Here is a 14387-nt window from a genome sequence, read left to right on the forward strand (position 1 = left end):
GCTGGAAAGCAGAAGCTGAGGCCTCTCTCACTTTCCTCAAGTGCACCCGATCCCCAGGGCTGCATTAGTAAGTCCCCGCCAGCTGGGTGTCTGCACAGCAGCTATGCCCTCTCCCCTCCGCAGGCTGGCCAGGGCACAGCACAGGACTGTTCCTCCCCAACTCCTCAGCTAGGAGCTCTTGCAACCACACCCTGGCCACTGGCATCATTTCTTGGTGTCTCTCCAATCTCAGCCTCTATCTTCACACAACACTCTCCCTCTTGGTTATGATCACGTTCCAAGCTTCCAAGCAAAGATGAATTTGAAGAAATAGCTCACTGCATAGTTAGCGTGTCTTTAGAGCTAAAGAAGCTGGGACTGGAGAGATGGCTTGGTGGTTAACAGCACCAACTTCTCTTCTGGAATCCTCAGCTCCCAGCACCCACAGCAGGTGGCTCCCAACCACCTGTAACTCCAGCTTCAAGGTATCTGATGCTCTCTTCTGATTACACACACACACACACACACACACACACACACACACACACACAAATGCACACACAAGTTCACGCATGCACACACACACACAGATGAAAATAAAAATAGTTTTTTTAAAAAGACTTACAGATGCTGAACAATAGCCATCCATCAGCGTGTGTCTATTTAATATTGATTAAATGCTGGCCACTAAACAGGGAAAGGGATAGAGAGGAACAATTATATAGAAACATAATTGCTTCCCTCAGAGGCATGCGATTTCAATTAAAGGGTGAAAGGTTAAGAACACTGTAGAGTTCTGTGCTTCAGAATTCTCCCTCTCTCCCTCCTTGCCTCCCTCCCTCACCTCTCTCGTCCGCTGTGTGTGTTTCTATGTGTTCAGGTGCACTTGCTGCTGTGAGTGTTCACATCCATGTGCAGACCAGAGGTTGGCATGGGTGTCCACCTTGTGTCTTGGGACAGGGTCTTTCTCTGGCCTGCATTTTGCTAAGCAGGCAAGGCTGCTTGGTCAGTGAGACTCAGGGCTCCTAGTCTCTGCCTCCACAGTGCAGTGTTTCTAACACCCTCACCACCCTTGGCTTTCCTATGGGTTCTAGGGATCAGACTTTGTGTGCTTTTATAGTCATGGGTCCATGGTGATTTGAGGGGCCAGAATAAGTTTCACACTCCCAAAATGAATTCCATATATGAACAGAGGCCCCTCCCTTGAGCAAGCACATTTTCCAGTTTGGCCTTGACTCGGGAGACAGACTGAAATTAACATTAGGAGCTTTTTCTCTCTCTGCTGGGCCTGACATCACCATTGGCCCCTGGCTAAAACGTTGATGAGCCTTTTAGAGAGGTCATCTCTGAAAAATCACTTCTTTTTATGGTCTGAGAATGAACTGGGGGAGGGGGTGAAATGATTTTTCCAGGCTGCCTCTTCTTTTAGGATATACTGTTGAGAAAGCAAACTTCTGAACTTCGAAGCCTGGGAAGTAAGTGCTTTCTTTAAGCACATCCACCCATGTCTCCTGTAAAAAAAAACTTTTATTCACCTGTAAAAACAACTTTTATACTGCCTCCGTCTGCTAACCTAGGCCTAGTCCTAGGAGCTTCTAGCCTCCATACAATCTAACCTGGGCCTAGACTGTTTCAGCCTCTGAGACTTACTGCTTAATAAGCTCACCCTTTCCTGTTCTTTCTGACCTCCTGGCTGACTGGTTCAACTCAGCTGCTCTGGCTCAAAGTTCTCTCCCAGCTGACTTATTCAATCTGGCCTTTTTCTCTCTCAGCTCTTGAATTGCTCTTCTTGGCCTCAAACTAACTTGAGAAATCTGTAGTCTTCTGGCTCTTTCTCATCCTCTGGCTTATTTGGTTTCCACCTGAGTTCTTTCTCTGCAACCCGTCTCTCTATTACTGTCCTAGTAAAAACTGCCTCTTCTCTCATTGCCCCTTAAATAGCTTCCCTTTTTTCTCTCTTCTTCTGAAAGTTGGGCATATCCTATTCTGTCAAGTCTTTCTCCAATTCATCACTGTTTCTGCCATTCAATTGGACATCACTTTTAAACACAGGTTCTTCCTTCTACAAACTACATTCATTGTTTGGGATTAAAGGTAGGTACCACCATGCCTGGATCTAAGCTATTCTTTACCTGAAACTCAGATCTGCTTCCTTTTGTCTCCTGGATTGAAGGCGTGTATGTATTCCAACTGAATCACACAGACCTAGGTCTTTGGATGAGACCTCTTGCCAGAGCAGCCATGTTCTGAATGAACAATCCTCTACAGCCTCCAATCATGTCTACTCAGTGTGGCTACAAACCTAGCAGCCAGGACAAGTCCTCCTTCCAGCACAAGAAGATTATTTTTTTTTTTTTTGCTTTTATTTCTAAGTGAAAAGTAAATCTATATATCCTAATTTACATATCTTTATTGGGACTTTTCTCTAAACTTTATTTCAGAACTCAGAGCAGATGGCACGACCAGAAGAAAATGAAAGTTATGAATTTTTAAATTCTGCATCTTTTCTTCAAAAGCTGAGTTTCAAGGCTCTAGCTGCCTAAACAAGTCACCAACAATGAAGGAAGATGGTTTCTCTGTGTTCTCACATGACTGTAGAGAATGGCTTTAGCTGTAGTGGTCATTTTTCATGTACGAGCACATGTAGGGAGAAAGAGAGAGGGAGGAGAGACAACAGAGACAGACAGATAGACAGAGTATTATTTGTAGCCCAAGCTGGCCTCAAAGTTATGCTATAGAGCTTAACTTTCCAATCCTCCTGCCTCTGCATCCTGAGTTCTGGGGTCCTGGATGCCACCATGCCCAGGTCATGTGTGTTGAGGATAGAACCCAGGGCTTTGTACGTACTGGGCAAGCACTCTACCAGTGAGCTATCACCTCCATTCTTGATTTTTTTTTAATTTGGTTTGATCTTTATCATAAAAAAAAATGACTATTATCAGGACAATCGATGGTTTTCATCTCCAAACATCGTTACATCTGCTAATGAACTGTGTTCAAGCTAATGTGGTTTAAATGTAGTGTAGTATCTTTGGGGATTCTTTTTTTTTTTTTTTTCCTCCCAACAAAAGCTCTGTCCCAGTGTCCTTTTTGGAAAAGAATTGAAAGTCTTTAGACTAAGGTCAGCCTGAGGCACAGATCATTTCTCCTGCAAGGATATCAAACCAATACTTCCTTTTTTATTGAATTGACTAGTTATTTATGGCGTACCCATATATTGTTTGATGATGGTGGTGTGTGTGTGTAGAAAGAACATGAATGTATTTTAATTTGATTCCTTAGTTTTATCCCCCCTCCCATGGAACCATTTAAGCGTTAGTTTTAAACCTAAATAGACATTGAACTTATCGGTGGGGACTCACAATAGCAATCTTGCTATTGTAGAGAGAAACTCTATCCTAGAAAGCGGTTTCCATGGAAGCAGACAGCCTCCTCCATGGCCACCCTTGTCAGCCCATCGGCTGCCACCGAGGGCATCTATCTGGCTGAGCAGCGACTTTCTGTCTCCAGCAGCATCTGCTCGCTGACAGACAAGGGTGGAATGCATTTCCAATCCCCTCCTGGCTCTCATGAAAAAGCAAAGCCTAAGTAACACACATGTTTCCAGCTGTTCTGTGCCTGAACAGGTGTCAGCCAGCTCGTGAGCACAGCCCTGATCTACCTCGATCCGGACTTAACCACTGCTGTGACAGCTGCAGGTGTCCCATCTGCAAATACATCCAGTGCACTGGGATGTCCTCCGCCAGCCTGCAGCTAAATCTTAATTAACTGCAGCTTCCCGGCCAAGATCTGGTCTCTTAAATCCTCCATCTCTGCCGGCCTTCTTGGCAGTTGTTAGTGGTTTGGGTTTTTTTTTTTTTTTTTTTTAATTTGTTGAATATTCTCTAGAGTGAGCACACACTGATGAGCTTAATTTTTTTCTTTCTCATCATCCTCATTCATGGTTACTTTACAACAACAACAAAGAAAAAAAAAAGCATTATGTGGTAGTATATTCCTAGAATCCAGCACCCAGGAGGATGACACAGGAGGCCTGAGAGTTCAAGACCAGCTTGGACTTGAGCTGGTTTCAAAAGTCAAGGGCTGCTATATAACTCAGTGGTGAGAACTCACCTGCCATGCCCAAGGTCCTGGGTTCAACCTCTCGGCACAACAGGATAATAGTGCCTAATTATACTTTCAGGAAGGTGCAGTGTTTGCCTAGGAGACAATAGAATAATCGGGCGCTGTCCAGAGATGCTGGATTCCTAGCTTGTGCTGGCCAACAGTCTCCATCCAGTCCCATGCCCTCATACAGGTCCTCTAGAATAGGATGACATCATTCTATAACTTGTTGTTGGAGTTGTTGTATTGTTTTAGAGACAGGGTTTCTCTCTGTAACCCTGACTGTCTTGGAGCTCACTTTATAGACCAGGCTGGCCTCGAACTCAGAGATCTACCTGCCTCTGCCTTCCGAGTGCTAGGATTAAAGGCATGTGCCATCACCTTCCAGCTTGCATAACTCTTAAGACGTTCAGAAGCCTGGCTTTTTAGAATTAAAATATGAATTCCACCTTCCTTTAAAACAAAAGAAAATGTTTTCTAGAGACTGTTTGCCATGTCTCATCACTGCTGTAGAGGATGGGAGGGTAGAGGGGGTGGGTTCTTCACCCAGTGAAAGCAGCTGCTCCTAAAGCAATCTGTTTTTCAGAGTGAGCCGGTTCGTGTGTATGAAGCTGGCCTTCTCCAGATAGGCTCCTGGAGGAGAAAGCATGGCTGGGGTCGAAGACAATGAATGACACACACCGTGGGGATAACACAAAACTGAGATCCCTTTCAAAGGACCCTAGTTCTCAAAGCCTTGCTTCTCACAGGAAACCAGCTTAGCTGAGAACCGTTTTCTGGGTCTGTGCAGAGTGAGGACGGACATCTGACTGTAGCCATGGTCTTCAAGGGGATAGAGGAGACTTCTTTCCATATCAAGGCCAGCGGGCTTGGGCTCTCTAGGAAAGCGCGGCCTGGGACATTATTTTAGGGCAGCGACTAAACTGCTGTTAGCTCAGCAAACAGGTCTTTCGTATTTCCACAGCCTCTCCACGCTCAGAAAAGCCTCTGCCATGCACCTCATGTTAGCTATCAAGCTGGCGCTAGTGAGATCTGTCTAAAGTATACAAAGGCTTTCTCAGTTGTGTTACATTTCCTAGGAGTTAGGCTGGGAAGACACAATGAGTATTTTTCATTGTTTTGTGAAATGTTAATGAGATCAGATTCCTGATTCTCCTCTTCCAAACATTCTGTTCACAGGGATACCATGGCTGAGGACCACAGTTGCTACCCTGGGAAGACTAGGGATAACCATGGCCTTTGAAATTGTTTATTTGGTAAATTCAGAGTTGTACCCAACAACACTAAGGTAATTCTGACATATATGTTGCCATTTTTTCTAAGTAATTGTAGCCAAGTGTTTCCAAGCTTAATGACATATTAAAGAGAGCTCAGTTTAGCCCCTGAAGACTTTGATCACCACTCCCATTTGCTACATTCTTCATTTGGTGACTGAAGTACATCTTGGGACAGTATCTTCAGACAGAGCTGCGATCTGTGAAAAGACACAAACTTGGGAATAAAAAGCCTACTAGCATACTTGCTTAGACTGTAAGCTAGGTCTGCATTCACCAGCAGCACACTGTGTCAAGGCTAAGCCTTCTTTTTCTGACCTCGGTGAGCAGCTGGTTTGGGAAGGAGTGTTCATGAGTTCCCGCAAGTTGGTTTTTCTTGCCACCAATATTCCTATGGGTGTACCTTGCAGAATACCAAAGTAGCCTGTGAGTGTCATGGACTGGCAGGCTATGGGCTACTGATGGAAAAACGTCCTTTCACCAACACGAACCTTACTGCAAAACAGTGCAGAATGGAAGTGACTTGCTTAGAGCATGAGGCAGTGGTAGCTTTCAAAGCTGGAAATGATAGAAATAGAAAGTATTGACACAACTTCTATAATTTACTATGTCTGAATGTTTTTACTATTCTGAATTTGTTTGAAAAACTTTTATCTGAAACTATGTTTTAATCTGCAGGAACTTTGGGGTTTCTCTGTGCTCGGGCTTGTGTGACTTTGGGGGGATCATAGCCCCATTTCTACTCTTTCGACTAGCTGCTGTGTGGCTAGAACTGCCTCTGATCATCTTTGGTAAGAACTCATTTGTGTGGGGGGTGAGTCCACACGTGTAGAGGAGTGGGTATGTATGTGTATGTGGTTATGCCTCCACATGTGTCCACATGTTTGCAGAAACCAGAGGTCAGCCTCAGGGGTTGTTTCTTGGGAGCTAGCCACCTTGTTTATCGAGACAAGGGCTCTCGTTGGGACATGGGGCTGGCCACGTGAGTATGAGTCTCAGGGCTAGGCCCGTTTCTGCTTCACAATGCCGAAATCCTAAATTCGTGTCACTGTGCTCAGTGCTCAGCTCTCTACTTCGATTCTGCAGCTAGAACTCAGGCCTTCATGCTTGTGTGGTAGTCATTTGCTGCCTCATTTTACATACTAGTTGCAAATCCTTGCACTTATTCATGCATTAACAGGACCTGTAATGGACACTGGGTTTGATGTTGATGGCATCCACTTCGTCCTCTTTCGACTGTTTTCGTTTTAAAGAGCCAGTCGGATTATCATTAAATCCAAAATGCTAAATGGCTTAAAGTCACGTCACACTAACAGGTTGTGAGAAGCGGTGTCCACATCCACTTCTTTTGTTAGGTTCTGAGTTAAAAGCAGGCACCGAAATTCTTCTGAGACATTGGAAAATGGAAATATCAATTTCCAGGGACCAAAGTTGAATTCCATTGTCTTACGTTTAAAGGTGGGCCTAAAAACTAATTATATTTCCTAAAATAGTTAATATCTAAATTTGCTTTTGGTACTAAAACTGTGATGTTAAAAAATTGATGACACGGGGGCTGGAGAGATGGCTCAGAGGTTAAGAGCACTGACTGTTCTTCCAGAGATCCTGAGTTCAATTCCCAGTAACCACGTGTTGGCTCACAACCATCTATAATGAGATCTGGTGCCCTCTTCTGGCCTGCATGCATACTTGTGGGCAGAATACTACATAAATAATAAATAAAAGAAATCTAAAAAAAAAAAAAAATTGATGACACACAGTTGTATCTACATGTACCTTGCTCGTTCATGGTCTCTGTGTATCCCGTGTGGGAGTAATGTGGAATGGAGGCTCACTGCCCATCTTGCTCTAGTCCATTGTGTAACGAACTTAGGTTAGTGGCTTGGAATGTGTGCACAGGAGCGTGGGAATGGGCAAAGCTACAAGTCAGCTCTTTATCAGGAGCCAGTTGTTAAAGTTTACCAGCGTATTGCTGAGCCTGAGATGATGGGCAAAGAATAGTAGACAACATTCTTTCCAGAAGAATCTAAAGAGTAGCAAAGGGAGGAGATAATCAGGGGTGATATGGGGTCAGTAGCTCATGGAATAAGAGGTTCAGTGGGTGTGAATGCTTCTGGTGACAGCCTGAAGGCACCTGGGAAGTGGATTAAACACTGCAGTGAGGAATGCCCAGAGATGGGCACAGATGAGGCTTTGCCCTGGAGCAGAGAGTGACCTTAAGTGTAATGTGACAGGAGGATCACAGGAAGTGAGTACAGCTGAGTTCCCAGGCTGGGAAACTGAGGGGGGGGGCTCTTATCCACTGACTCTGTTTCGTCAGTTAATGCAAGAGGCCTGGAGTGTCTGCACTTGCCAGGTGCTCTGTAAGCACTTTCACATAGAGCCTCGCAGCCTACCTGGTAAGAGTGAGTTGCCCAGTGATGTCATGCTGTGTTAGCTTACCTGCATGCGCTCTGTGGTTGTTACGAAAAACAATGAAATCACAGCGTTTCTCGGTGTGTGTTCCTACACACCTGACTGAGGCTCGGTGTACACTGAGAGCACAGGGGCGCTGAGCCATGCAGATACAAGGAAGGTGGAGAACTTTTGAAGGGCAGGGCAGTCTGGTTGTGGTGAACAGAGGAATGACGTTGTTGGAGGCAGGCGAGATCAGGGAGTGAGCGTAGAGGCGGGAGGGATGTGTTCCCAGGTAGTCATGCCTCTCCCCCGTCCCACAGGAATCCTGGCATCTATCTGTGGTGGCCTCGTGATGCTTTTGCCTGAAACCAAGGGCATTGCCTTGCCGGAGACAGTGGACGATGTAGAAAAGCTTGGCAGGTACTGCGCAAGATTCAACCCTCCCCGAATAACAGCATCTTGTTAAGCCGTGGGCATTGATTACCCACGATGGGAAATGACAATAAGTCTTCATTTAATACCTTGAAACAGTCAAAAGATTAAACAGGTTAACGTAAAAGAACTTAGAACTATTAAAAGAATGTGGGCTATTTTTAAAAATGTGACTGAGAAGCATTTCCTAGTAAGGTGTTAAAACTCAGACGTGATTTAAACCAGGGGCTGATGATGAGCTCAAACATGCGTCAGTGAGGGGCTGACGGAAAGATGGCAATGCATCGAATATGGGCCACCCTCCAAGATAAAAAGAACCAGCTTCCGTCTCCACAAAGTGACACAGATACTCCTCACGGTTCATTATAGAGAAAAAAATGCAAGCGCTGGTCTTATATGCATAATTAAAGTATAATTTAGTGCTATGAAAGTAAAATATCTTAGAGGTAAATAAGTAATCTTACTGAGGCAGAAATTAAGGGCAGGCATCTAAATTTTAAAAGTTATCAAACATACGTATTTTTAAAAGACCGAATTTTGGTTCTCTCAAGGCATTTTTTTTCTTTACTAATAGGCTGGGAAGAATGTAGAAGTTGATATTTTTAAAATACCAGTGTGTTCCATGGTTTTATATATGTTATTTTCATTTAATACTCAAAACAATTTTGTGAAGTAGAATTTTTTTTTTTTTAAATCCCCACTGGGAAATCAGAGAAGCTTTACAATGTTTAGCTGCTGGGAGTGGTGCTGAGGCAGTCCGGGACACCAGGTGACTGTGTCGTGTGGTTCTGGTTTGTTCTGCATCGTATCGTGGCTTTTTCAGAAGAGTGAGGGGCACCCTGGCAGGATTGTCAAGTCCTTTCTTGAGACCCCTTCTTGAGAGGTGGGCAACCACTGTGAGGGTCTCATGAAAACTCTTCAGGCCTTGAAAACTCTGCGAGGTAATTGCTGACTTATATTATTATCTCTTGTCCTGTTTTCTAATCCTGTTTTGAAAAACTGGTTGATTAGTCAACCTTCCTCCCCGACCCCCCAAAAAAACTTTCCTAAGCCAAGTCCATTTTACAAGCAAAATAAAACCTCAGTAATTTTTCATTGGTTGCCTATTGCTGGGATGGGCCGATCAATTTCAAGGGAATAATGCCGATTCTTGTGCCTGTTTGGAAGGAAAATGATGGGCAGTAGCTCATTCTCCACTTGTAGTTCTTTCTGTCCACTCTGCAACAGAGCTTCCTGGAGTTTGGGGTGGGAGAGAATTCCTCCCACTGCCACTTTATAAAACAAAACTAAGCTGATTAGAGCAGCACATTAAAATTATTTCCGCTATGAGAAATCCTTCTGCCAGGTAGGTAGCCCCTTGCTGCATCCCAACAGGAGAGATGTTATGTCTCTATTATTGTAGGCAGTCCCTTGGTTGGTATCAAGGTACAGGGTCCGAGTCAGGCTAAAGGGGCCATGCCCAGCTTCCTTCAAAGTTACAGCCCCATGCTAGAAACACCAAAAGACAGGAGAATGTTTGCCATGTTCAAGTGAAGCAAGGGGGCTATAATGAGAGAGGACATTAGTCTGTCTTATGATAAAGAATCCAGGGGTCAAAGGGATGGCTCATTGGTTATAAGCACTGGCTGGTCTTACATAGGATTGGGGTTCAGTTGCCAGCACCCACATGGTGGCTCACAACAACCAGTAACTCAAGTTCCAGGGAATACCAACTCCCTCTTCTGACCTCCATGGGAGCCAGGCATGCACGTGGTACACATGTTTACATGTGGGCAAAAACACGCAAAATAAAGAAACCTAATATAAAACATATATAATAATGTAAGCTAGTATAAATATATACTAATATAATACAACACAACATAATATAAAAAAATCTAACAAAATATTTTTAAGTTCTACATAGTAATGGGTACTTCTCAGGGGCTTATGTGTACCTTGCTTAGGCTGGGGTCATAGGTCAACGGTGAGAAGGACCTCTGTGCTGAATGCTGGTGATGAAACCTGTGAGCTTCACACTGCCTACCTCACTGGAGGCAGCTCCAATGAGGGGCTCTGCACTCTTCCCTCTAATGCAGCCTGCTGATGCCTGCCTATGCAATAACAGAGAGTAAAGCTCTTGTTCCTGACCACAGACCACTCAGGGGTCAGGCCTTCTAACCATAAAGCTTTGGAGAATTGTCAGAGAAAATCATCTGAGTTCAGGACTCTTCCACCAACTCCTTCATACTAACATTAGATTAAAGTACTGAAAGAGAGAGTGAGATTTTGGGGGGCTAGAAGGACCTAAAAAGTTTGTGAGGAAAATCAATATTCAACACTATGTATATATGTTAAATATATATATTATCAACAGCAAAAATAACTGGGCACAAATTCTCACTTTTTCATGCTCATAAATTTCCATAGTAGAAAGTAGAGTAAATAAATTATACATAGTTTCTACTCTTTGGAAAACACTATTGTGGGGCTGGAGAGATGGATTTGCAGTTAAGAATACTGGTTGCCCTTGCAGAGGACCTGAGACTGGTCTCTGGTACCCATACGATGACACAGCCAGTGTAAATCCAGTTATATCGGACCCAGTGCCCTCTTCAGACTTCCTTAGGCTCCAGGAATACACAAACACTTACATACTTGGAGGCAAAACCCTCCCAGTTTTGCTATTGTTCTGAATCATGATGTAAATATTTGATATGCAGATGGTCTTCGGCGACCTCTGTGGAAGGGTTGTTCGCCTCCCAAACGAGTCACAACCCATAGGTTGAGAACCGCTGTAGTCTAAGTCATTATGTGCTCTTTCACGAGGACTTCCCCTATCCCCCTTTGTCTTGTCAGTTCACAGCTGCGTCAGTGTGGCAGGAAGAAGAAAACTCAGGTTTCCACCTCTGACGTCTGAGGCCCCCGCATCACCCCAAAGGACAGGAGCCCTTGGATGCCACCTGCACCCAGAAGCTGACCCTGGTAGGAATATGCCTTGCAGCGTGCTTCAGCTCCTCTAGGTGGCGCCCTCCCAAGGACCCTTGGAGACTCCAGAGTATTTTGTACGGTGTAAGATGAAGATTTATCATGCTACCCAAGCTTTGGAAGCACATGACCTTTGACCTATTTAGCAAAGAGCCCATAGGTACACAGATTCTACCCAGGGAGCAACGCCTGTGACCCAGTGTGCTAAGGAAAGATGAGAAAGGCCCGGCCAGTTCTCCAGCTCTCAGGACAGCCGCACCAGGAGGCACAATGAACAAACCAAGACTAGCACTCGGAAGTGTGCTCGGCTGGCCTGATCAGGACAGAAGCGTTCTGGAGAGTCTGAGAACTGCTATTTCTGCTTCCCCTGAGCTTTACAGAGGCGACAAGTCTGGCATCCCTCCCCTCCTGTCCCCTGCAGCCTCTGAGGTCCCAGGCCCCAGGCTAGGCACAGTTCCCTAAGTGAGAACAAATCACAAATCTGTAACACATCCAAAGACTAGCTGTGATTCTGAGGCCGCCGATATTTTGTGCCGTCCCTCAGTGGATCCCTGTAATCACTGGTTGTTTATTGAGGAAGAAAAAAAAAAACAAAAACAAAAACCATAGATTATGACTTCCCGGGTCTTAGAATGTGAACAGTTGAGGGAATAATTATGTCACATTTGTGAGTTCAGTTCCAATGGTGCCTGTGGCTGAGAATCCAAAGTGCAGACTTTTTTTCATTCCATCTCGGCACTTTTGACTTGTCTTGGAGTGGGGTGGGAAGGAACAAAAATTAATACAAATACATGTGTTTCCATTTAAAGGGAAAGTCAATTGTATCCATCCTTAAAAGAATGAGCAGCTGCTTTGTAAGTGATTTAGGAGATACTAATGAGAGATCGGACTTTTTTTTTTTTTTATCAAGACTTTTCAAGCGTGAGACTCAGACACAAGCACAGTGTTTCACTATGTGTGTGATGATGGTAAGACAAATGTTTTAAGCCTTAAAGCATGTGAGAACGGAATGCGAGTGTTCAATTTCTCAACCGCCTTCCGGGTACTCCCTCACTGCCACAACCACCCCGTGAGTGCAGAGCTTCTGATGTGTTTTCCTGTGCATTTCTTTGCTGTAGCACTGCTCCCGGTCATCCTGCTACTGCCTTTGGGTTGCATTTCGCCTTGATAGCTGCGTTTCATAACAATAAACAATTTTTAAACTGTTTCTTTAAAATATCCATCCTTTCTCCACCTCCCCTCCCCGCCCCACCACCGCACATGTGCCACAGGAAAACACTATCCCACACGACAGTGTGTGTGTTGTTTGCTGTCTCCAGACCGGGAAATGGCATCGCTTCGATGCTGGCTCCTTGTTCCCTTACGGGCCCCTGGCACTGCCCGTGCCCTCGGATGTGACCCGCCATAACGTTCAGATTCTCGGCTGGTCGTGTATTAGATTTCCATCGCCTGGTCTATGCCGCAACTCAGCTAGCCAAGTCACATCCTGGGAGCTGGGCTAAAGCCCAGTCGCAGGGCCGAATGTCAGTCCCCAGAAGAGAACTCATTCTCCTGACTCCCCATGCACGTGGCAGCTCTGAAAACAATGTCCTCGGGCCAGAAAGGGAGACACTGAAGATGTGTGTCAGGCTGCGGTTAGCTGACAAGGTCAATGGACGAGTGCCTCACCGGGACCTTCAGTTCTCTCCTCGGTGACCCTACACCCTGCCTAGTCCTCTGTGCAGCTGGCCCAAGGGAAAACAAGCCAAATCACTGCAGCCAGTTTCTTTTCAATCGTTAGACTGAACGAAGGGTGTGAAAGTATCAAAGAATCCCCCCCCCCTCGCAAAACCAACTCAAATCAAAGTACATATAGAGTTTATTTTCAACAAATGTCATAGCAGTTTTGGTCTCTTCTCACAAAATCCACAAGTCCACAGACGAGAAAATTTTACCCACAGTAATACAAAAAGGGGAGAGGGGGTGCTGAGAGGCGACAGGAAATAGTGGTTCAGTGTAGTGTCTCGGCTTGATTACTGTCAATTATTTCCAAGCAACCTAAGTCCCCTCCCCACGTGTAGTAAGTTTTAGGAAGGGAATGTTTTCCTCTGCCTCCCTCCCACCTAATTAATTATTCCTCATCACCATTTGGATCCAATTAACAAACCGTGACACTCGGACATAGACCCCGGGCTTGTTGGGACGAGCGCAGCCAAGACCCCAAGAAGTGACTCCTTGTAAAATGTACTTGTCTTTCTCAAAGCAAACCAGAGGTCCACCGCTGTCACCCTAGATGAGGGAGGGAGAGCCCATGTGAGAAACTGAGCCTTTACATCTCTCTCTGTTCTCTCTCTCAGTGTCTTCTGCAGGCACATCCTCTTGGACTGAAAGTCCAAGGGGCGGAGCTGGGTCAACCCTGGACCATATCGATCTCTTTTCTTACCTGGCAGCTGTCGATGCCACCGGCCAAGTGCCCCGCACAGAGCTCCGTGGCTCTGACTCTGCCGTGTAGATACTCATCACGGTTACACACTTTGTTCTCAATCACAGGCAGCTGAGCCTCCTTAAGGCGGCCAGCACCAAAAGTGCCTGGAGTAAATGGTAAAGATGTGGTTAAAATCCCAATACAGGGTCCCCAGGAAACTTCCAGAATGCCAGAGTGGCGGTGATAGATCTCCCATTTGTGTGGCAGGTAGCACAAGGAATAACCCTTAACACTTTTTAGCCCTTAAAGTTGTAAGTATTATACAAGATGTTAACAAGATTTCCAAGACCTTCTCTGGCATTCCTGGCTTCTTCATGGTTTTAGGGGCTTATGATTTCCAGTTTAAAACATAAAACAAATACATTTAATATTTACAGGACTTTTAAAATTCAATTGCTGCTATAGTTATGTATTTTTTTCAGGATTTCTATGCTTTATTTACCACCTATGTAATATTGCTCCATTTCAAATCCTGACCCCCACCCCCTGCTCCTTATAGCATAAGGGTGAGAGGGCAAGTTTAGGCCAGAGAAGAATGTCAGGTGTCATTCCTCAGGCACTGTCCACCTTCCTTTTTTGGTCTAGAACTCACAGTGCAGGCTAGGCTGACTAGCCAGCAAACCTAGGGACTGGTCCTGTCTCTATCTCCCCAGCGCTGGGATTACAGTATGGGCCACCATATCCAGATGTGGGTTTTCTCTTCAACCCCATAAGAATAGTGTGTGTGTGTGTGTGTGTGTGTGTGTGTGTGTGTGTGTGTGTGTGTGTGT

The 14387-nt window shown here is 45.1% G+C and overlaps 2 protein-coding genes across 2 annotated transcripts in view; one reads left to right on the top strand and one right to left on the bottom strand.

Annotated features, from left to right (window-relative positions):
* Slc22a3 (solute carrier family 22 member 3) overlaps nt 1–12360 on the top strand; it is an 83526-nt gene extending 71166 nt beyond the window's left edge. Inside the window, exons 8-11 of the mRNA XM_055615854.1 lie at nt 5263–5371; nt 6036–6148; nt 8075–8174; nt 11025–12360. Coding sequence (XP_055471829.1) covers nt 5263–5371; nt 6036–6148; nt 8075–8174; nt 11025–11085 — 383 coding nt within the window. The 3' untranslated portion in view covers nt 11086–12360. The remainder of the gene's footprint in view (nt 1–5262; nt 5372–6035; nt 6149–8074; nt 8175–11024) is intronic.
* Nucleotides 12361–12993: 633 nt separating this feature from the next.
* The window catches only part of Plg (plasminogen), a 39744-nt gene continuing 38350 nt past the window's right edge, over nt 12994–14387 (bottom strand). Inside the window, exons 18-19 of the mRNA XM_055615853.1 lie at nt 13576–13721; nt 12994–13421 (exon numbers count right to left, since the gene is read on the bottom strand). Coding sequence (XP_055471828.1) covers nt 13260–13421; nt 13576–13721 — 308 coding nt within the window. The 3' untranslated portion in view covers nt 12994–13259. The remainder of the gene's footprint in view (nt 13422–13575; nt 13722–14387) is intronic.

This window comes from Psammomys obesus, unplaced genomic scaffold (assembly GCF_907164565.1).
Source record: "Psammomys obesus unplaced genomic scaffold, mPsaObe1.curated_primary_1811, whole genome shotgun sequence".
Taxonomy (NCBI): Eukaryota; Metazoa; Chordata; class Mammalia; order Rodentia; family Muridae; genus Psammomys; species Psammomys obesus.